The sequence below is a fragment of the Sinocyclocheilus rhinocerous genome, unplaced genomic scaffold (genome assembly GCF_001515625.1).
Source record: "Sinocyclocheilus rhinocerous isolate Xijiao unplaced genomic scaffold, SAMN03320098_v1.1 scaffold1445, whole genome shotgun sequence".
NCBI lineage: Eukaryota > Metazoa > Chordata > Actinopteri > Cypriniformes > Cyprinidae > Sinocyclocheilus > Sinocyclocheilus rhinocerous.
The window spans coordinates 134,496-156,785 of NW_015658652.1; the positions used below are offsets into that span (position 1 = coordinate 134,496).

Genomic DNA, 22,290 nt, shown 5'->3' on the forward strand with positions numbered 1-22,290 from the left:
ATATATATATATATATATAAATTGTATTTTTATATTAATATAATTTATAATTTCTTATTTCTTTCAAAATTAGGGTGACATACAATATGACCGTGACATTTTTATTTGACAGTTGTGCATAAGCCAAGTGACAAATCAAGCAATAGTACTGAACATAAATGGACCGTTGAAAGCTAAAATCCAATCAAACACATCATACCTTACCGTATCCACATGTGGTATTAAAAAAACCCCATACAAAATAAATCTGTTCACACAAAATTGAAGAGGAGAAAAACATAAAATCTCTCTTATTGGTTAGTGTGGCTCAATTGAAAGAGTCTATCAGCCAAGCTCTTGGAGCAATTTCCAGTGACACAATACCACTGCACATATGAACCAAATCAATACAGGGAGGCTGAGATGCTCTGTGTTCGATACTGAAATTAAGTGTCTGTTTATGTCAAAGCCTTTGAGATGAGTCTTTGAGCCGATAATATGCCACAAAATGAAATGAAATCTTAGGGGAATATGCTACATCTATAACCTATTGACAGAGGAATGGGAGGGACAAACAAACAAAAGTGGACCCTTTATATTTGATTTAATTAAAAAAGCCCCGAAACTTTGTGATGGAAGTAGGACAAGCTTTTTCGTGAGGCTGTTTTGTTGATGTGTGTATAGTCCAATGGTAAAATACTTTCTATCCCAGCCTAATATGCACACATCGTTCAACGTCTCTATGACTACGTCTTTAATTGATTTTTCCGTACATTTCTGCCATATGTACATTAACTTACAGTCACCACTGATAAGCTACCACTAAATATTGTAGAAACATAATTTTCTGTAAAGTTGCTTTGCAGCGATTTGTATCGTGAAAAGCGCTATACAAATAAACTTGAATTGAATTGAATTGAACATATTAGTAACACTAGCTCAACCAGTGGTGTGAGTTTGTGGTGAAACTTTGGCAAAGGGAATGTTTGGGAAACATGTTAGTCATATAATTCCATCTAGCTCCAGAGAAATTATGCAATTTAGCTTTAAAAATGCAGAAGCATCAACAATTAGCGCTTAACATTTAGCATGCATGCTCTATTTAGAAAACATGGTTTTGATTCTGGCTTGAATTTTTTTTGTCCACCCTTTTTACTCCCATTCTCGTTAAAATGTTAAAATACAATACATATCAACATTTGGATTAAAAGACAGAACAAACATTGTTTAAATAATCATCTGAATGGACTTATGCGACCCACCTGTGTATGCGACGGAGGTAGGCCTCTCCTCCCGTAGATCCCCACCAAGGCATCTTTACTGAGGGACACATTGAATTTGAGGTACATGGGGTGGTCGATAAAGACCTGCGACCTCCAGAAGATTCCAGGTGGGATCAGCTGGGCGACTTTGCGGCCCACGTCTATCTCGCCCATATCTATGAAGCTGTCCTCCGGGAAAAAGCCATCTAGTTTACCTGTGGAAAATGAGATCTATCAGTCAGCTCGACGCCTCATAAATCTACCATATGGTGCGAGCAGAGGGTCAGTGTACTGGGTGAATGACCCTCTTGCTGATTTTCCATCACATCAGGAAAAAAAAAAAACAGACACACTGACCATTGACCATAAAGAGCTTCCCTAAGCTGAAACTTTACAGGTAATAAAACTCAGCATTGTGTGTGGGAGGTGTATATAGTATGTTTTACACATTACTTCATAAATGACTGCAATAGTACTTTTTATATGGTTAAATTCTTGTTCATCCTCAAACCTTCATTAAACACAGAAAGTCTATTTATGGTAACAGATCATTTTGTGATTAAGATTGTTTTGATTTGGAATTTGATTCGGCCTTACTTGATAAAAAATTAGTGGTTTAAATATTTGTTTTATTTTTTGTACTATCAATTATTTACTCATCAGAATTGTTCCGAGGCAGTGGCTCCCTTGCGTCCTCGGAGAAAACGCCCCTGCACCTAATGCTGACGTACCCTCCTCATTGGACCCTGAGGAAATGGCAACATCTGCTCGCTCAGGTGGATTGGCCAATTTCCGCAGTGATGGCAACAAAAGCAGACATCCTTGCAAAGAGAGCCCAGAGGACTCTCAGGCAGCTTTCGCGTCGGGCTACATGCGCTACAGCAGATGGCAGTCTCCTCAAAAGTCAATCATTTGCAGCGTGCTATATCTGGAGAGACAGGACACGCTTTCCCGCCTTCCAATTTACCGCCTCCACATAATGCATTACCACATCAGTCGCAATTACACATGTTGTGAAAATTCAGCAATGGTGCATATCTCGTCATTGGCTGAACTTTACGAAATCTGTCAAAAATAATATATATATATATATATATATATATTAGGGATGCACAGATAGCGAGCTCCTGTACTCGTACTCGTTAAAATGCCCCGATACCAAATGCCGATACCACACAGCATTTGATAAGTGCCATATTCAGACAAAGAAACACCGACAACAGAACAACAGACAGCAGAATGGAGTTATTAGAGATTAAGGATGTCTACGAATTATATGTATGCAATGAATATGCTAAACATTCAGTATTAACACCTGTATAGCTAATGTGCGCGAGCTGATAAGCAAAGCAGCGTGAGAGAGAGGGAGAGAGAGAGAGCGCCTTTGATGTTCACTCAGCACACGCATCATTTGGATTAAAACTAAATCGTAAAAATAAGACCATTTATAGGGGCATTCACTATAAACATCGGGCCCGATACCGAGCTCCTGTACTCGTACTCGTTAAAATGCCCCGATACCAAATGCCGATACCACACAGCATTTGATAAGTGCCATATTCAGACAAAGAAACACCGACAACAGAACAACAGACAGCAGAATGGAGTTATTAGAGATTAAGGATGTCTACGAATTATATGTATGCAATGAATATGCTAAACATTCAGTATTAACACCTGTATAGCTAATGTGCGCGAGCTGATAAGCAAAGCACGCTGAGTGGATTAGTAGTCTGAATTTTTATACCCAAAAACTGGTAGTCCACTTCATACTGTGGACTACCAGTAAAACTGATACAAATTTGGGACCAAAAATTATTCAGACTGAGTCTGGTAAAAAAAATGTTCAGGTTTGCATGAACCTGGATGACAGCATGCCCAGGAGACTACAGACTGTCATTAATTTGACTGTATCTATTTGATAAATGAAGTTAACCAACTAACATTATACATACTCTTTTGGTTTCTGTACCCAATATTGAAAAAATTTACAAATGTAAGAAAAATATCGGTACTCGGTACTCGGTATTGGCAAGTCCCAAAAATTAAAGTATCGGTATCGGGCGAGTACTGGAAAAAGTGGTATCGGTGCATCCCTAATATATATATATATATATATATACACACACAAACACAAACATATATATATACTGTATCATTGAGAATTACAAATTATTGTATTTTTTTAAAGTACAATTTAAAAAACACTATGTTAAAGAGAAATAGGGGAGTAAATCCTGAATAAAAAAATATTAAATGGTACTTTTTTTTTGCTGAGTAAATTACGATTTCCATAGCCCATGGCGAAACTGAAACGTCCAGTTGAGTTGGCCGATGCATGCATTTAAACAAGGTCTCACTGGCACTTTCCAGATAACATGTTTATGGGTAATTGAACTGATTACTAGAAGGTGCAAGATGGTCAGAAAACCTTTCCTGTACAGTGTATATTTAAGTTAATGCCAGGGATGTACAGCACAGTGACACCGGATTGATTTGCTGTGTTCCTGATGACAATGTTACTCTGACAGTCAGAATAAAAAAGCCCGGCCTATCGATTTTCCCTCAGCCACATATGTCACTCAAGCAGAGGCACTGCCGCAGCCCCGGTGTTTGTGGCTTCGCTCGCTCCCTCTCTACCAGCTGCTAAATGAAAAAAGACGTCTCTGCGACTCATCTATATGGTAATGGTCTGATCTCCCACCTTTTGTCAGAGGCCTGTGGCAAATCAAATGGCTAAATATGGGTTGTGCTCATGGAAATAGTGAACTTTTCCTACTGTACAAACTTCCGTCACCATGACCGTGGGGGTTAGTGTCTGCTTTCTTCCACTGCCAGGAAAGCTCTTGTCCAGTCTTGGAGATGAAATGAATGCATGGCTTTCTGGATGGGGCAAGTTCTAATCTGCCTTGAGCCCCTGGATACTCAATCCCTAAAGCTGTGCCATTCGTTCTTCCAGGAACAAATAATACCCTTCCCATTCCCTGCAACTTTCATTGGATTGTAATGCAGATCTCATGGCAAGCAACTGAGACTGGTCACAGCATGGAGCTGGCTGACAAATAATCCTGGATCTTGAAGTCTTTGAAAATCAAAAATAAGACATTATAATACTGGCCAGCGCTGAGTGAAATTAGTGGGAGATGAGTTCATGCAAATCTGGCAGAAAATTAGTTTGAAATGTTGGAATGTGTTGTCGGATATGAGATGACTGAAGGGCATGAGTTCAAACACTTGGCCAAAAAAAAAGGTTTAAGGTTAATCAAGACTGGAAGAACTTCTTTCTTCCCAACCAAACTTGTTGAGCTGCTGCCTTTTCACATCAAGGCTGCTATTTATCTGCACCCTAATAAGGATCAAATCTAAAAAAAAAAATCTACATGAAACAGCATTCAAAATCCATTTATCTAAGCGAAACAGAATATTCAACAAGAAAATGTAGGGCAGAACTTTATTTTACCCATTGGGAAATGACTGGACCATGTAATCTGGACATTCAGTACTTGAATAAAGACAAATTCGAGTGTGTTGAGTTTAAAACATCAAACTTGGACATACCGTCATCTTTGCTTCCTCTGTCCGGAAACTCTAGACCTGTGTTGCCCAAAGGCGGCAAGCCCAGATCTGTGGGCAGATGTAGGCCACTCGTGTTGTCCTCTGTCAGCTGATATATCTGCCTCTGCATTGGCTGCAAATGCCAGTTGAGTCCAAAGAGGTGCATGGCTGCGGAGAAAGAGCAGCGGCAGATGGTAAATTTACGTGAGCTGGAGCAGTGATTACTGAGCATGTGCCTTGATGTACATTATTGTAATTAAATTAGATTCACTAAGGAATACTATAGACACTGCATCAGAAAATTAACATCCCGAAGGCAGGGGGGTAATTAAACCAAGGCTGTATGAAAACAAATGTGTTTTGACTTGATTAATCTTTGGCAGTTTAAGAGCGCCAAAAGAACCACAGCCCATTGCAGCTTAATATGCAAGTATGACGTCATTGCTGTTGTGGATTTTCCAACCGAGCATTTATTTGATCAAATACAGTAAAAAGTAATACAATGAAATAGTATTACAATTTAAATTAACTGTTTTCTTTTTTTCTATTTAACATATTTTTTAAAAATTATTTTATTCCTGTGATGACAAAGCTGAATTTTCAGCATCATTACTCCAGTCTTCAGTTTCACATGACCTATGATCATTCTAATATTCTGATTTGGTGCTCAAGAAGCAATTCTTATTATTATCATCAATGTTGAAAAGAGTTTTTGCTGCTTAATATGTTTGTGTAAACAGTGATACACTACCATTCAAAGGTTTTGGGTAAGATAAAAAAAAAAAAAGAATAAATTAATACTTTATTCAAACAAACAATAATGAGAACCATTATTAATAATTAGTAATAATAATAATTGAGCTCTAAATCAGCATATTAGAATTATTTATGTGACTAAAGACTGGAGTAATGACTGCTGAAAATCTATCTTTGCCACAACAAGAATAAATTACATTTTATATTCAAACAGAAAAAAGTTATTTCAAATTGCAACAATATTTCACAATATTACATAAGAGCATACAAGACTTGTTCAAACACATATTCACTATTAACTAAGAGTTTTCCCTCAATAAACCTCGATAGTACCGTATTGGCCCGAATATAAGACGACCCTGATTATAAGACGACCCCCCTTTTTCCAGATGTACCTTTTGGAAAAAGGCTTTTTAAAAACCAAATTTTTTTTTTCTCAGTAAAACACATTTTGTCTTCAATTATTATCATATTGCATATTTGTCCTATTTTATTTTTTGTTTTGAAAGTATGGTAAATATTTCCAAGAAAAAAACATCATCTTATATTCGGGACAATACGGTAGTTATATTTAGGTATTGGGTAGGGTTAAGGGATATACATATGTGCTTTATATGTTTTTATAGTGAATAGTGTTCCCTAATCTAAGGGTCCATTTACACGACAACTTTTCAGCCAAAAACTGGAAACTTTTTATGCGTTTTGCCTGTTCGTTTACACGACAACGGCGTTATGGGGACTGACAACGCATATTTTTGAAAACGGGTTTCAAAGTGCAAGTTTTGAAAACGCCATCGTTATCGTTTCCGTGTAAACACCCAAAACGGGAATCTTTGAAAACGGTGACGTCATGCATCATATACAACATATAATCGTCACTTCCTTACAGGTACTGCGCCAACTACTGTCCTGGCATACGTAATACAGCATTTTTGGCCGTTTTCACAGATGTGTGTTTAAAACGTTGTCGTTTATACGTGAAACTTTTTAAAAACTTTTCCGTTTTTGACTACATCGTTGTCGTGTAAACGTTGCCTAAAGTGCTATCTAACGTGTAAAATGTTAATTATTCCAAACTTTTGACTAGTACACTAGATACACATTTCTCTAAGGCACTATGAAAACAACAAAGTGGGGGGAGGGGGACATCCACCCACCCTTGGAGAAAAATGTTGTACAACCCACAGAGAGAAAAGCCAGAGCCCACAGGGCAACTTTTCTTTTCATGCCCATTAGCTTACTAACACCCCCCGAGGCTAAACAGACAAGGGAATTATCAAGTCAGCAAGAACACAACAAGAGGTACGGATGAATGCATGAACAGCGCCAGAAGACACGGTGATATTTCACAAGGTCAACAAAAGAAGCAACCATTGGGTTGAACTCTGATGGCACAGTGAACAGGGAAGGAAGGGCCAGGCATGATGGATCACCGGGATGAGAATGGTCAGGACCAGCTTAGCCAGGCAAAACCTTGTCCTGGAAGTCTTTAGTCAGCAGATAAAATGCCAACAAAAGGCCTTGGAGCTCTTTCTTGCACAGAATGGAAGTTCAAAGCACGGGTTGTAAATAACCAAAGAATTTAATTAAGATTGTGATGCTAGAATATAGGCTACAGTATGGGAATACCAATTAACCCTAAAAGTGTTTACTTTACTGGTAATTGGAAAGTACACACTTCTGAGTATGCAGTAAGACGGTGTGGCAATATTGGGATTCACTGAAATATCATAAAATGCATTGTGCACAGTTTGTTAAATGTTAGCATGTAGCAAAATTCCTTAAAAAAACATTATTACTCAATACTGTGGTTCACTTGTGCTATTAAAAGATTCAGAGCATAGGTCTATATGATATAGCAACATTTGCTCTACTATTGGCTGGACTATTTTGTAAGTTAAAAAGTGAAGAAGAAAAGCAAGCTTCAAAAATAGTATAGCATCCAGGCACTAATATCATACTAATAATATCATACTAATATCAACACACCATAAGGGATGAGATTTTCTTAGATTAGAGATGAGATATTCTTACTGTAGTACTGATAGTATGCATATTGGGATGCAGCCACAGTATGTAAGACAACGGCTGTCGACACAAACTATGGTGCACTACGGCGATGTCGGAGTAGATAAAACAAATGATCTTGAGCCTTGTCTTTTTCTAATGCTCCATTTCTCTTCCTACGTGAGTTCCCGTTTCTCCTTCATAAGTACAGAGCTGGTTTCAAATTGCACAAGTGGCTTTCTCTGGCACACTCTCTTGACAACCTGTAGTGACAATTCAGGGCTAAAATTACTTTTCCGCTCCACTCAATATCTCATGGAGAGGTGACAATGTATTTGTTTTGTGTAGTGGCAAATATCTTGTCTCAATCAGGGTGAGAAAAGGTCTAAATGAATGATTTATTCTTCTGTCAAAACATTTGTGAAAGAAACATATAGCTGGCATAATTACCAGACCTCCACTCAATCTTGATTTTTGTGTGACGGAACACTAAAACTGTTCAGCAGATTCTTAAAAAAAAAAATCAAAACAAAAAGAAGTGAGGAAACTTTAACACTGTCACCTCAATTTAGGTGTCTACAAGACACTAAGACAATGCTCATAATCACACACCCTGTTAAGTAACATTGACTATCATGCTCTTTATAGGTATGTAAAGTGCTGTGTTAAAATCCAAGTCCAACCAGAAGAATCAGGACATGTCTGGCACCGGACTCCAGACTGGCACTAGAAACAAAACAATTCATGTATTCCATATTTATCATCATACAAATCATAAACTGTTTCATTCAATTTCATGGTGTTGTTGTAGGTTGTTGAAGGATCTTTTATTTCAAAATAAAACCATACATACAGTATGAGCATTACTAGAAACAGAAAAAAGTAGAATTAGTGGAGGTACTTTGTTCATTAGTGTAGGAAAGGATGACGAATACGAAAAAAACGGAAAAACGCAAACGAAAATTTCGGACTCAGTGTGCAAGGACCTTTAAACTGTGTCAGATCAAATTCATCTTGTCATCATAATGATACTAAGAGAGCAATGCCTCACTGAGTAGGGGCTGATTGGATGGAGTGGTGTTTACAGAGGGAAAGATGTGCCTGAATTCATTTGCAAAGAAAAACAAAGAGCTTTGTCTAATTTCTCCTTTGGCCCTTTGGTTGGATATCATTTGTCCTGCTTTACATGTTGTAAAATCAATTATCCTTAAGATTCTGCAAAGATGTGCTTGCCCTAGCTTAACCAGAACCTTAAAATTGGGAGTTTTAAAAGCCCAGCGCACAGCTCACAGACTGCAAATCAAACTAGTCGTGACAAATGGAGAGTTCTGCTTCACATCCCTTTGCATGTTTGGCCATTATTTAAAGCCATATTACGTGGTAACCACTCTACATTTACTAAATGGTGAAAATGTGGCCTGAAAAACGATGAAGCCTTTGACAGGCGTTGCCACGGTGGATGAGAGTGGCCATTCTCTGGCTTACTCAATCAATAGCCATTTGGAAAATTGCAGGCCGTGCATTTTCTTGATTGCATTCCGACAGATTCAGGCATTCCTGAAGAAAGGTCTGAATGTTGCCGTTACTTTTGCAAGAGTGCATTTGTGGAGGCGATAAAAAATCGTGGCTGTCTTGAGAGACAATATAAATGCAAACGACTGGGTGCCTCCGCCCCCATCAGTACCGCTGGAATTGACTATGTCAAAGGCGGACAGACACGCTATGAGACAGATGGCTTGGTTTGTCATCACCCAAGATCGAGTAAGGCATTCCTCTAGCGCGCTCTCTTTTTCTGCTGCACATTGGTTGATTTGTGGCTCTGTGCAAGGAAGCGGAGTGCAGACGGCGCATGGGCAGTGGGGGTGGACAATCTAATCAAAGGCATCATGGGTCTAGGTGTCGTTCCAAATGTCCAAGTAATTGCTCCTTCAAGGGGCCCATCTTCCATCTGGACCCCTTTGCAACTTCTCCTGTCTAGCTCTGATGTAAAATGCCTCACACACTTCCCGGCTACCCCCCACTACCAAACCTCATTATGATTTATGCCCGAGCTGTCCTGGTATCTATGATTTCCAGAGTGTGTTGGGAAGAGTCCAGCTTATGAAATATGTTTCTCCGACTAGCCCAAACTCTTCCATCATCCAAACTCACTCTCTCTCACTCTCTCTCTCTCACTCTCTCTCTCTCTGAGCTGTCAGACAGGCTCCCTGAGTAAGGAGCAAAGCAGGGACAGGTGGAAACGGTCTAAGCTGGGTGTTTTTTTAATGAGTGACCCGCTGGAACAGCAAGTGGAATGACCCCACGACCTGTTGAGTGTAAAATGGCAGCCATGCTGAAATGCAAGCCTGGACGCACACAACGTCCCTGCGATCTCTGCTTTGGCAGGCCACTTTGGCAGATCCGTGCAAGCCAATTAGAAAGTAGAAAGCTTGAACAAACTACTGCTTCAGTCTGGGAGGAACACAAGCTCATTACTGCTCCACTTCTGTGATTCAAACCTTTGCAACATCTCCTGAGAAACAGACAACAACAAAATACACTATCTATTCCACATTTACCTCCAACAAAAAACAGCGTTATCCCATGTCAAAAAAAGAGGACAATGCTGGGATCTGGGGGCAGAGTACTCATGGGTTGAAAAATGCCATTTCTTGCTCATCTGTCATAGAATGGACAGGGCGCATTAGCAAGCATATGGTTAATTAATTCCCCTTAGACACTTAAATGGATGAGCGTTGAACACGGCAACTCTCAGTCCTCTCATTAGCTGTCTAATTACTCTGACACCCCTCCTGCAGGGATCCTGGTGCACAAGATCTTTGGCACTTTTGGGCAGCCATCTCATATTCGACTATGAAATCTTGACTATGAAAGAAAGGCTGATGTGAAGGTGCCAATCACCACTTTTGCAAATGGAAGTAAAACAAAGAAGATGACAGGTTTGATCAATGCCCTTGTTTTAGACATGGTTAAAGTAGGTATTTGAAGAGTTTGTTTATTAGAACGGAAGGTTGTTGCTGAATACTACTTCATTTGGTGAAGAGTTTGCTCTTGACTGAAGAAATGTGTTTATTTTTTTATAGTTTATCTTTAAGGTCTTTGTTACTCGCGGCTTTCTTTAAGCACACATGGATTTTAAACCCTTAAAAAAGACAAGTAGGTGTCAAATCAATCTGCAGACAAACCAGTGAGACCTTGGAGAGCACTCTTGAGTGTTAAGTTTCCCCAGTCACGAGTGACTCATCTTTTCACAAAAACTCCCAGTGGAACTTCCTCTTTCTATGTGCCCTCCTCTGGTCTCACTTCAAGTTCAGACTGTTGACTATAAATGAGAGGCAGTGAAATGCACATCATCAGCAAGTTAGTAGATCAAAAAGTCTTAAGCCATTTTTCACTTTCACACTGAAGCTTAGAGGAATCTGTCCGGAGTGAGTAATATCCCTACTCTGGTAAGTGTGCGTATAAAGTCTGGCCACAGAGAATGCACTTTCCCAGAATGCCTTGATAAAACAGCTTCGTTTCGGCAGGCAGATACTATAGCAACTTGCCAATTTACAAGGCGGTTTTCGGTCCACAGTGATGCTATGCAAATTGCAAAGAAAGTTTCCCTGGGGTGACCTGGTGCTAAGTGTCATGCTCAAGGGTACCATGGTGACAGAACAGAATTGTGACCTAACTTTCCAGTTGCAAAGTCTTCCACATTTAGGTTAAAGCAAGTCTCCTCATAATGTAGGCTACCACAAGCCGAAACTTCACTGTGACACAAACCCACAACCTGTATAAGACCTATAAACATCACCAGTCCTTTCAAGCCCAGAACATCCAATCCCTTGACAATCCGACAAAAATACATTTAGCTGAAGGTAAATCTGAAAATACATTGAACTGATTGTAATAATGAAGAAACAAAGAGACAGAAAACAAAAGACTGGAGCTTCAAAGTCAGTCGACAGTTGGAGTGAGTGTCTTGTGGCTATGACTGAGGTTGCATGTTGGGCGGTACAATGAGGACCCAGCACGCTAAGAAATGAACACAGAGGGAAGCTGATGACCTTCAGATGCCGAGGACATAATGACCTTCTTAATGAGCATGCCACCACTGAGAAAATGGCACACCACTCCCAGTTCTGCGATCTCACTACTTTCAAGGAAGCGATTCTTGCAAACTCCACAGAAAAAAGGAATAGGGGTAAATGGCAAAACTATGCAGCAAGTCAAAAACATCTGTTGGAAGGTTTAATTGGGTTCATTAGACAACACAGCTAGAGTTTCCAATTACAGGCCTACATAATTAATTGCACTTGAAATTAAATATATTTTCTCATCAGCTTTTAATTAAACGTGACCCCTTGTTGTTGATTGAATCCCAGATTCTCAGGGTGAGCTACGGTTTCATGCGTGTTTACTTGCGCTGCACAGGGAGATGAGCTTGATTTTGGAAGAGGGTTAGGATGGGGTGGGGTGTCTGTAATTACATGAAGTGATTAAGATACATCGGCTTGGTGGGCTTTGCAGGGCTCCTAACAAGGTCAGAGCTTAACTAGCCATCTAGCTAACACAGAGAATAACTTCATTAAGCACAGTGCATAGGCATTTAATGTAGACAACAGTATCTAGATTTATTCCAAAAAGTGAGCTGCTGCCTACTAGGCATTCACCTATTAAGACACCACTTAAAAGTATTTTCAGGATAGAAAACAAATGCTCTACATAGACAGCAATTCTGCATGGCACACATATAGAGCTTAGAAGCACATAGGAGACATAACTCACAATTGATTGCAGCAATAACCTAACGAGCATAAAACCCACTGCAAACTTGCAATGCCTTCTACCTAAAAATTGAGCATAATGACGCATCTTTGAAAAGCATTTTACATAGGCAGCTATTAAGGTTAGTCGCATGCACCACATATAGTGTGCAAAGCACCCAAGAGTACCTTAAAATAGAGTTTTGAACAAAGCTGAGCAATTAGTATTATCAGCTAACAATATTTTAATTTAGATTCCAAATCACTGTACAGAATCACAGGACAGCAATTATGTTTTTTTTTTAAATCAAAAATAGATGACTGGATGGATGGTTAGAGTTCATTTCAGTTCTTTTACACTGCATTTTTTGTTCTCAGTACCTAATCTGTGGAAAGCTGTTAGTCTGTAATAATGAAGACACATCTGTGAGATCTCCATTTGGATGCACCTTGTCCAAATGACTTTTTCCCTATATTTTCAACTTAAAAAAATATTATTTCATTCTGTGGGCTCTGTGTGAGATTACACGTAACAATTCCCATTCTAAGCAGACACACATTATGCAAACCCATTTCATGCTGTTCTCTAAAAGATATTGGGTTATATAAAACATTATTGTTATTATTGATTTACTCTTCAAGGTATGGACACACTTTATTTGGAACTGCTAGACAGCTCTCATCTTCTTATATGTACATTGGATTTTCCACTTCTTTCATGGGATTATATAAAACATATAACAGAATTACTAGCAGACCTAGCAACATTCCGCACCACAGTAAAGTTCAGGTATGTCTGTAGTAAATGTTCAGACTAATACAGTTCAGAACTAATACAGCTGTAATAAATCATGGACAGTTAATGATTCTATGTAGTCTGTTTAAATCCAGAAATGTTAACCAAATGGGAAAAATCAAATCACATCAAGCATGAACTGTTGCTATGGCTCAATCATATCTCACTTTATCTGTTGTCCATTATTGATTTGGTTCACTGACCCAGCTGAATACAGTTGTGGGACACTGAAATGTCCTAACAATGTGAGAAATCAATAGTGTTAAGTGTAATCTGCAGGAGCTGAGCAAATGATTGAAAAGTGAATCAACTACAGCATCTTTTTGTGACGCTACTCTGGCACAATGTGGAAACAGATCAAATTCAACACAAAAGTCATAACCAAAAAAGAAACACATAAGTCATCTCTTGTGTGTCACACCTTTGATGCTGTTTTAAGGGAAGATGAGAATGCAGAGGGGTGAACTTACCAATAAAATATGCCAACAGGAACACCAGGGTGACGGAGATGAGGATGGCACTAAGGGCGGCACATTTCCAGTTGCAGTGCTTATAGGATTTCTTCAGGCTAAAGGCAGGTCGTGAGAAGGTGTTCCGCGGCAGGGGCCGGGGAGGGGGAGAATAGACAGTGCTGGATGTCAAAGGGTAGCCAGGTGAAGTCGTGCAGTACAAGGGCGAAGTCCCACCAGGCTTGAACAGAAAGTGTCTGCAGAGACGCAGAAAACGTTATTGCTTATGTTCACAAAAATAGGACGTTAGAGAGCACTGTGTGGTAAGTGTTTTCTCATCATGTTAAACAATATCTGTAGAGTGTGTAGGCTTGAGTCCCCGCACTGGTCAGTACTGCTGTCGCTAAGCACTTTTCCAAGCTGTTGCCATAGCCACCTCTGAGCAGTGGCAGCAAGACATATCAGAATTTTGAATCAATATCAAATTTAATTTACAGCGCGAGTGACCACAGTGGATTCTTGTTAATACAAAGCCCTTGTAGTGACTAATTCACCCTAAGGGTGCGTGTGTCAAGAAGCTGTGGGATAATGCAGGATGTACATTATCACGACAGCTTATTCACTGTGGATGGTGTAATCTATGGTGAAGTCACTGACTTTGAATGTGCTGTCAAGCTGTACTGACCGGACAAGGGGAAACTCAGAAACAAAGAACGTTAGCCTAATGAGGGACAAGAAAACAAAACAACAGACTTGCAAAAAATCTTAAGCCTTGTGCACACTACAAAACAGAAGCTTGTCATGTTGGCACATTGCTATGTGCTAAAATTTGTACCAGGTTTTAAATTGGTTTCGGGACTGTAGCTAGCAATGCAAATAAAAATTATCTTGTGAATTGCCCATATCTGTCAGAGCCATAGCCTCATGTGTAGCGCTCCGGAGTTCAATTCCTGGCTCAATATTCTTTTTTCCTGATCCCATCCCCAACTCTCATCCCTAGTTGTTCCCATCTCTCCTTCACTGTCCTGTCCTAAAAAAAATTCTCTAAATATAACTGTTAAAAAGCCTTTCTCTGATTACCAGCATTAAGTTTGTAACTTAAATGTCCAAAACGTGGCAGTAAAAAAAAAACTATCAGGCTGACTCACTAACAACTGGACTGTAGTTAGCAATGCAAATAAAAATTATCTTGTGAATTGCCCATATCTGTCAGAGCTATAGCCTCATGTGTAGCGCTCCAGAGTTCAATTCCTGGCTCAATATTCTTTTTTCCTGATCCCATCCCCAACTCTCATCCCTAGTTGTTCCCATCTCTCCTTCACTGTCCTGTCCTAAAAAATTCCTCTAAATATAACTTTTAAAAAGCCTTTCTCTGATTACTAGCATTAAGTTTGTAACTTAAATGTCAAAAACGTGGCAGTAAAAAAAAAAACTATCAGGCTGACTCACTAACAACTGCGCTTGCCATAGATGCTGTCTAAAATCTGTGATTTCTATCAAGGTAACAGGGTTCAGTCTTGTAGTGTGCACTAAAGGACTTATGAACAGTTCCTTAGAGAAGAATGCTAATGCATTCAGGGTTAATCAGAAAAGTTGTTAGTTTGTGTTCAGAAATAATTATTGTAAAAAAAAAACATGCAATTCATACAGTAAGTGATGCAACGTGTTAGATTCTGTTACAAATGTCACTATGTAATGAGAAACAAGTGTCCACAGGTACCACTATGCAGCATGGCAAAGCAGATCCCAGCAGCCGTGGTCAGATCATGCAACATACCCATCAGTGTAAGCGCCATCGCGGCGAGCTGTGGCCAGTATGTCCATCTCTATAAAGTTGTCCTGTAAAGTCTCTAGGAATGTCTGCTTTGCTATGTTTCTACACACAGGTGGAGAGATGGACAGATGGAACGAGAGTGAGAAATGCGTGGAAGAGGGAGACAGATGTGCAAACACAAAAATGCGATCACCCGGCAACTTCCTGTAAATGGACAGAGTGGAGAGGCCGACAAAGAAAAACAAACTCAAATTTCCAATGACAGGGTGCTGGTGCCAGATCCGGAGCCCAATTTGGAACCATTTCATGTATTTCAACTGCAGTAAAAGCAGTGTTCAGGGGAAAAAACACTCTAAACCAATAGTTCTTAAACAATTTACTGACAACATCATAGAACAGAGGGCGAGAGAATCTGCACATCAAATTATATTTTTAAACAACAACTCAGTCTGGCAAGACTGATGTGAAACAAAACTAGGTCAAACAAAAAGTTGATCTTTACCATTATCTTCTTACAAAGCTGTTTATACTGGAAACACCCATTGCAATGTGTGTTTAACTAAACAACAGTTCGTTCCCAACTTCTAATCTAGCTGGCAGAGTTACAAGAGTGCTGATGTTTTGTATAACAGCACAAGGGCGTATCCCAGCATGTGGGAAAGCATTTAATTAATTCGGAAAGGTGCGAGAAAGTGATGTGCTGTGATTTAAGTAACAGCCAGTTATGAAAACGTCTCTCCAGCAGTTTAATTTTGGGTCGGTTTTGAAAGAGGTCCACGGGTCCCACAGCTCTTCACCAGCACCAGCACCATTTCGGTGAAACCGGGGGAACAGAGACATCCTTATGGAACTAAAGTGCTGTGTGGGGGGTTTTATCCCCGTGAAACCCAGCACGCCCCACCCAAGAGCACTCACGCTCTTTTACCACACATGTACCTTGTGTTGTACGACCCATGCCCCTCTCTGCAAGCGTCCTGTTCTTCTCTGATAAACATTAGAGTATTCTGGCTCCTTTATGATTGTGGTTAAAAGAAAACAAGGCATTACTTTTCCATTCACTTCTTCATATTCTTTGTGTTTAATGGGCTGACACAACACTTTTCAGAAGAATCACACATTATACTGACAGTATTCCCAAGTGGTTACTCTAAATCCTGCTTTAAGATTTTTTTGTGCAGTTTTTAAATAATAAATGGTTTCGTAAAGCAGAGGTTTATTAACATTCAGAGAGGAACTCAGTGTGCATTCAGTGAAGCATGTCTGCTGTAGCTCCGTGCCCCCTGAGACGGCTGTTCCATAAGGGGAGACTGAGATAATGCAATGGAGAAATGAACCGTCGACATGCATTGGGCAGGCGCAACACCTTCAATTCAACAAGAGAAAATGTTTGCTTTCTTTTCTTCAGAGCTGTTCCAGACTGCTCTGCTGATTGTCTTTGGCTGGCTTATGTACATTTGTTGGTTTGTTCGGGCATTGGGAGGCAAATTAAAGTTTTAAACGAAGACGAGAAGGGTCCAGAGGCCGGTTTGGAGGAGTCAGAGAAGAAAACATAAAAGCAGCCAATAAAAGAATGGCATTGCCTGGCTCTCGTCCAATGGGAGGGCTTGGTAAGCCTATATATCCAGGGACTCATCCAACTCATTCCAGCCCGCTGTACAAAAGTCGTGAGAGGGAACCATTACAAAGCCATTAGCTAAAGCCTAAATGACAGGCCATCTTTCACTGCCCTTGTGGATATTGCTAATGGTTCCAATTTCATCAGAGGGATTCGGATAATTGATCGCTCCTTTTTTAGATAGGAGGGAGCTGTGGAGGGTGGGGTGTTTCCGCCACTCTTTTTATGCCGCAGATAGGCTGGCATGACCATCTGTTTCCCTCTCCCGTGGGAATACCTGGTCCAGATTAAAGTTTGGGGAAATCCATGATGTTTAATCAGTCATTATGTTGCTATCTGTCCCTCAGCAAATTCAAATTAACATTCATTTTCCTGTTGAGTGGACCGTTCACACCCATGCTGGTCACAAACGCATCAAGACGACAAAGAAACAGAGAGTTTCCAAGCAAGTGTCCTAGTGTTTATGCTTATTAGTAAATAATACAAATGTTAGGATTCTTTCAACAATTATGTGGATTGGAGCAGTGGTTATAATGGTCTACGCTAAGATAAGGGACCATGCGTTTAAGAGTTAAGTTTAAGTTCAGCCTGCAATGTTTTTTGATCCTACCTCCACCATAATTTCCTGCTACTCTCTATTATAACTATCCAAATGAAGCACACAAAAGAAAGGTGTGGGTTATATAGTATTTCACTACAAAATTATATACAGATTTTTTTTTAAAGTATGAACTCAAGGAAGCTCAGTTTAGGATCATTTGGGAAAAATTGCATGTATCAAGAAAATATCATGCTCATTACTGTAATAAAGTATAATGAAAACAATCTTGTGCAGACACAATTTTGCTTTCTTTCTTAATCAAATTCAACATTCATATATAGTAAAAAAAACGAATTGTACTTTACAATTTTGTATTTTTTTTTTACATTTTTAAAATTTATAATAATATACATAATGTATTATATAAGCATCAAAAAGCTGAAAAAAATGTATAATTGTATTTATTTATTTTAGTTTTTCTTTTCTTTCTTTGAGAATCTTGAGATTTACATATTGTATAAAACTAGGTAAGAGGACCCACACACACACACACACACACACACACACACACAAAACTGTACTTTAACTCTGCAATCCCAACAGTAAATCATTACAGTTTTGAGATTTGAGACCTGTGATATACAGATGCTCCTAGCACAAAGTCCGAAAAAGCTAAAACTTTTACAGCAGCTGAAATAAATATGAGCCATTTGGGTCGGCTGGGTTGAGCAGTGCAGGAGGTGGAGGTAATCTGAGTATCAGTATGTATCATTTCTCTTCAGGCTGGTCTGACAGCGCTGATTTGCCTCCGCCATGCATGAGAAGCAGCCCGAGCAATGCAAACAGACATCTGAGAGGTTCTTGACTGATCTCCTCCACACAAGTGCCTCAGATAGAAGCAAACAGAGCAAGGGCTGATGGGAGATAAAAAAAAGGAGCTGAGTTTGTAGCAAAGCCTTCTTCTGAACCTTGAGAGAATTCGCCCATCTATTGCATTTGGGCTTGAGATATCAGATCAGCAACACTGCCCGGAAAGCCCAGAAAAAAAACTAAACTTTTCTCTTGTTGTATATTTAGTCATGTTTTAAATGCATTCTGGCCTGATGCAGGAATTTATGTAAAAACGGAGCCGCATGAAACTGCTGTGTAACAGACCGTAAAGCTTCATTTAATTCTCAATTCAGCTAAATATTTCAGCAAGGTCATTCCTACTATCAGCACATTTTTTTTATGTCCAATCATACTGTATTTTTATGAACAAATAAATATGGGGGAATAAAGCTAGAAATTTTAAACTGGCAATTTAATGAATTAATATAAATTCACGATATTAATTTATTTACTATTAATTTTTCCAATATTGCTTTCCAACCTGTTAGTCTTTTGTAAAATCCCTTGAAGCCAAAAGCCTGTTGCTTAATGACATCGATCTCAGGAAATGACCATTTTTGGCGGGAAACCTATTATATATTACAAATCTGTTCTACTATATAAAATATTAGAAATGTGTATAATAACATAAAAATGTCAAAATACTGTAAAAATATAAACAATAACTTCAATCTGACACCTCAAGTAAGCTAACTGGCTAACTTTGACTCTTTATTTCCTCTTAGGTTCCATTTTGTTAACTGTTTCAATATCATGTTATGAGTTTATGAGTTTGAAATTGACCAGAGCATTTTGAAAGTCTGGTATATTGTTTTACATAAATACTTAATTAAATTACAACACATGCATGTACAATTTATTTAAAAATCTGAGACATCTAAAGGTACTGCATAACAGGAAGGACCCTTTAAACTATATTGTGCGTCAAGTAGAGTTAAAAGGCTACATAAAGACTTGTTAAGTATTAACAGTGTAGTTGATCTTTTAAACAGATACAAACAGTGTAAAACGCTTCATGCAGCCAGCATATGCATGCCTTACGATACATTATAAATGCCTAATTCAGAGTCACTCAATTCTATTTGACTATTTCATTAGCCATTGTACCACGAGAACATCACAGCCCCAAATGTACCTGGTCTCTAGAGGAACGTTGCTGTTGAGAAGCCAGTTGTCCTGGGCACTGCCTGAGTCCTGGGCACTTGTAGGACCCTCATTGAGAGCCGAGCTATCGGTGGGCGCCGGGCTCGGGTTGCTGCGCTGGGTGTAGTTGATGCGGTTTAGAGAGTCAATGGAGGCAGCGTGGTGTTGACTAGGGGAGTGGGAGTGCGACAGGGGCAGCGGTGGCGTCCGCAATCGAGAGTGGTTCTGGAACGAGACCTCTGAAAAGAGAGAAACAGCCTTATCAGCAACTAAATAAATAAAATTACTGCAGTGTTCATTAGCATGTGGTGCACAGACATTTATCTGTAACGTATTTCTGATACTGGGCAAGTAAACAAGTCGATTTTCATTATCCAGCATTTTATTGGAAATGGCATAGTCAACTACTAAGGCAGCAGTTCCCAAACTGTCCTCTGGGGGCACACAAGAAAATGTTACTGAATACTGCAGGAAATCCTGCTAGCAGCTGCTCAAGCAACATAGCACAAAATTATCGTTCATGTCATCTTATTAATTCCTTAATAAGTATTTCCCCTCACTCCAACCAGTCTTTTGTAAAATCCCTTTAGCTAAAAAAAAAGCCTGTCGTTTAATGACAACATCCTCCAGGAAGTGACCTAATTTTGGCAGGAAACAACAGCACAAACATCAGTAAGTATTATATTTGGTGAATTCTGTGATGTTTAGTGTTATGACTTGGGATGCCTTACTATGAAACGACCCATCCTATTATATAAAGTATCAGAAATCAGTATAAAAATATAAAAATGTCACTGTACACTGTAAAAAATATAATAATAACTTTAAACTGACACCTCATGAAAGCTAACTTACTAACTTTAGCTAATTATTTCCATCCCTTTAGGTTATATTTTGTTAATTGCCTTACTATCAAATTATATTTAACAAAAATTATGAGCTTACGATTGACCAGAGCAGTTGATAAATGTGATTATATCTGTGGTATTAACATGTTACAGAGAGAAGGCTACTGGGGTAACAAGTATAATTAGACTCTTGTCAAAGAAAAGTGAAAGATAAGAAGACACCCAGCATACTACTTACTGTTCTGTGTCACATCCAAATAGGGCTCTGGCTTCTACTAACAGCTGGAATCTCACAAACACTCATCAGGCAAAACACGCTGCTGACAACCTGACATTATCAAGTAGACTGAATTACCCTCGTCAACCTGTTTGAAATTCACGCCATGATCAACTGCAGTTTGTGCGGATGGACCCGACAAGACAGTTTCAGCTTCTGACAATGCTTTTGTCTCCTAAAGCCACTTTGCGTCATGGGAGATGGGGGGCTATCAGACACGAGATTGTGAGCATCAGATAGTGGCAATCCAGACGCAGATAAAGACCCTTGTGTCCTTGTGCGCTCCAAAGCCATTCATTTCCATATCTGCTAAACCATTCATCAATCAATAAACTAGCGCCTCATTGCGCTAAGAACCCTTACTTAACAAGAACAAAGCAGTTTCATTTTACACCTGTCGACAACACTCAAGAGCCTCTTTACTGTGAGCTTAAGCTGTTGCTAAAGGTGAGGCTAATGCACTAATGATGTTTTATTTACATTTATGAGCAACTTTCATTCATTAAAAACGTATCACTGTGTTAAAGATGTTTTTACATTTATGAACAACTTTAAAGGGGTCATATGATGCGATTTCAATTTTTCCTTTCTCTTTGGAGTGTTACAAGGTCTTGGTGCATAAAGAAGATCTGTAAAGTTGCAAAGACTAAAGTCTCAAATCCAAAGAGATATTCTTTATAAAAGTTAAGAGTCAACCACGCCTACCTAAAATGGCTCGTTCTAACAATCTGTTCTACTATATAAAATATTAGAAATGTGTATAATAACATAAAAATGTCAAAATACTGTAAAAATATAAACAATAACTTCAATCTGACACCTCAAGTAAGCTAACTGGCTAACTTTGACTCTTTATTTCCTCTTAGGTTCCATTTTGTTAACTGTTTCAATATCATGTTATGAGTTTATGAGTTTGAAATTGACCAGAGCATTTTGAAAGTCTGGTATATTGTTTTACATAAATACTTAATTAAATTACAACACATGCATGTACAATTTATTTAAAAATCTGAGACATCTAAAGGTACTGCATAACAGGAAGGACCCTTTAAACTATATTGTGCGTCAAGTAGAGTTAAAAGGCTACATAAAGACTTGTTAAGTATTAACAGTGTAGTTGATCTTTTAAACAGATACAAACAGTGTAAAACGCTTCATGCAGCCAGCATATGCATGCCTTACGATGCATTATAAATGCCTAATTCAGAGTCACTCAATTCTATTTGACTATTTCATTAGCCATTGTACCACGAGAACATCACAGCCCCAAATGTACCTGGTCTCTAGAGGAACGTTGCTGTTGAGAAGCCAGTTGTCCTGGGCACTGCCTGAGTCCTGGGCACTTGTAGGACCCTCATTGAGAGCCGAGCTATCGGTGGGCGCCGGGCTCGGGTTGCTGCGCTGGGTGTAGTTGATGCGGTTTAGAGAGTCAATGGAGGCAGCGTGGTGTTGACTAGGGGAGTGGGAGTGCGACAGGGGCAGCGGTGGCGTCCGCAATCGAGAGTGGTTCTGGAACGAGACCTCTGAAAAGAGAGAAACAGCCTTATCAGCAACTAAATAAATAAAATTACTGCAGTGTTCATTAGCATGTGGTGCACAGACATTTATCTGTAACGTATTTCTGATACTGGGCAAGTAAACAAGTC

At 39.2% G+C, this 22,290-nt stretch overlaps 1 protein-coding gene across 1 annotated transcript in view; it reads right to left on the minus strand.

Moving 5' to 3' along the window:
• LOC107722800 (teneurin-4-like) overlaps positions 1-22,290 on the minus strand; it is a 243,647-nt gene that overhangs the window by 107,644 nt on the left and 113,713 nt on the right. The window contains exons 5-10 of the mRNA XM_016531280.1: positions 21,921-22,167; positions 16,266-16,340; positions 15,333-15,431; positions 13,577-13,812; positions 4,800-4,964; positions 1,242-1,456 (exon numbers count right to left, since the gene is read on the minus strand). Coding sequence (XP_016386766.1) covers positions 1,242-1,456; positions 4,800-4,964; positions 13,577-13,812; positions 15,333-15,431; positions 16,266-16,340; positions 21,921-22,167 — 1,037 coding nt within the window. The remainder of the gene's footprint in view (positions 1-1,241; positions 1,457-4,799; positions 4,965-13,576; positions 13,813-15,332; positions 15,432-16,265; positions 16,341-21,920; positions 22,168-22,290) is intronic.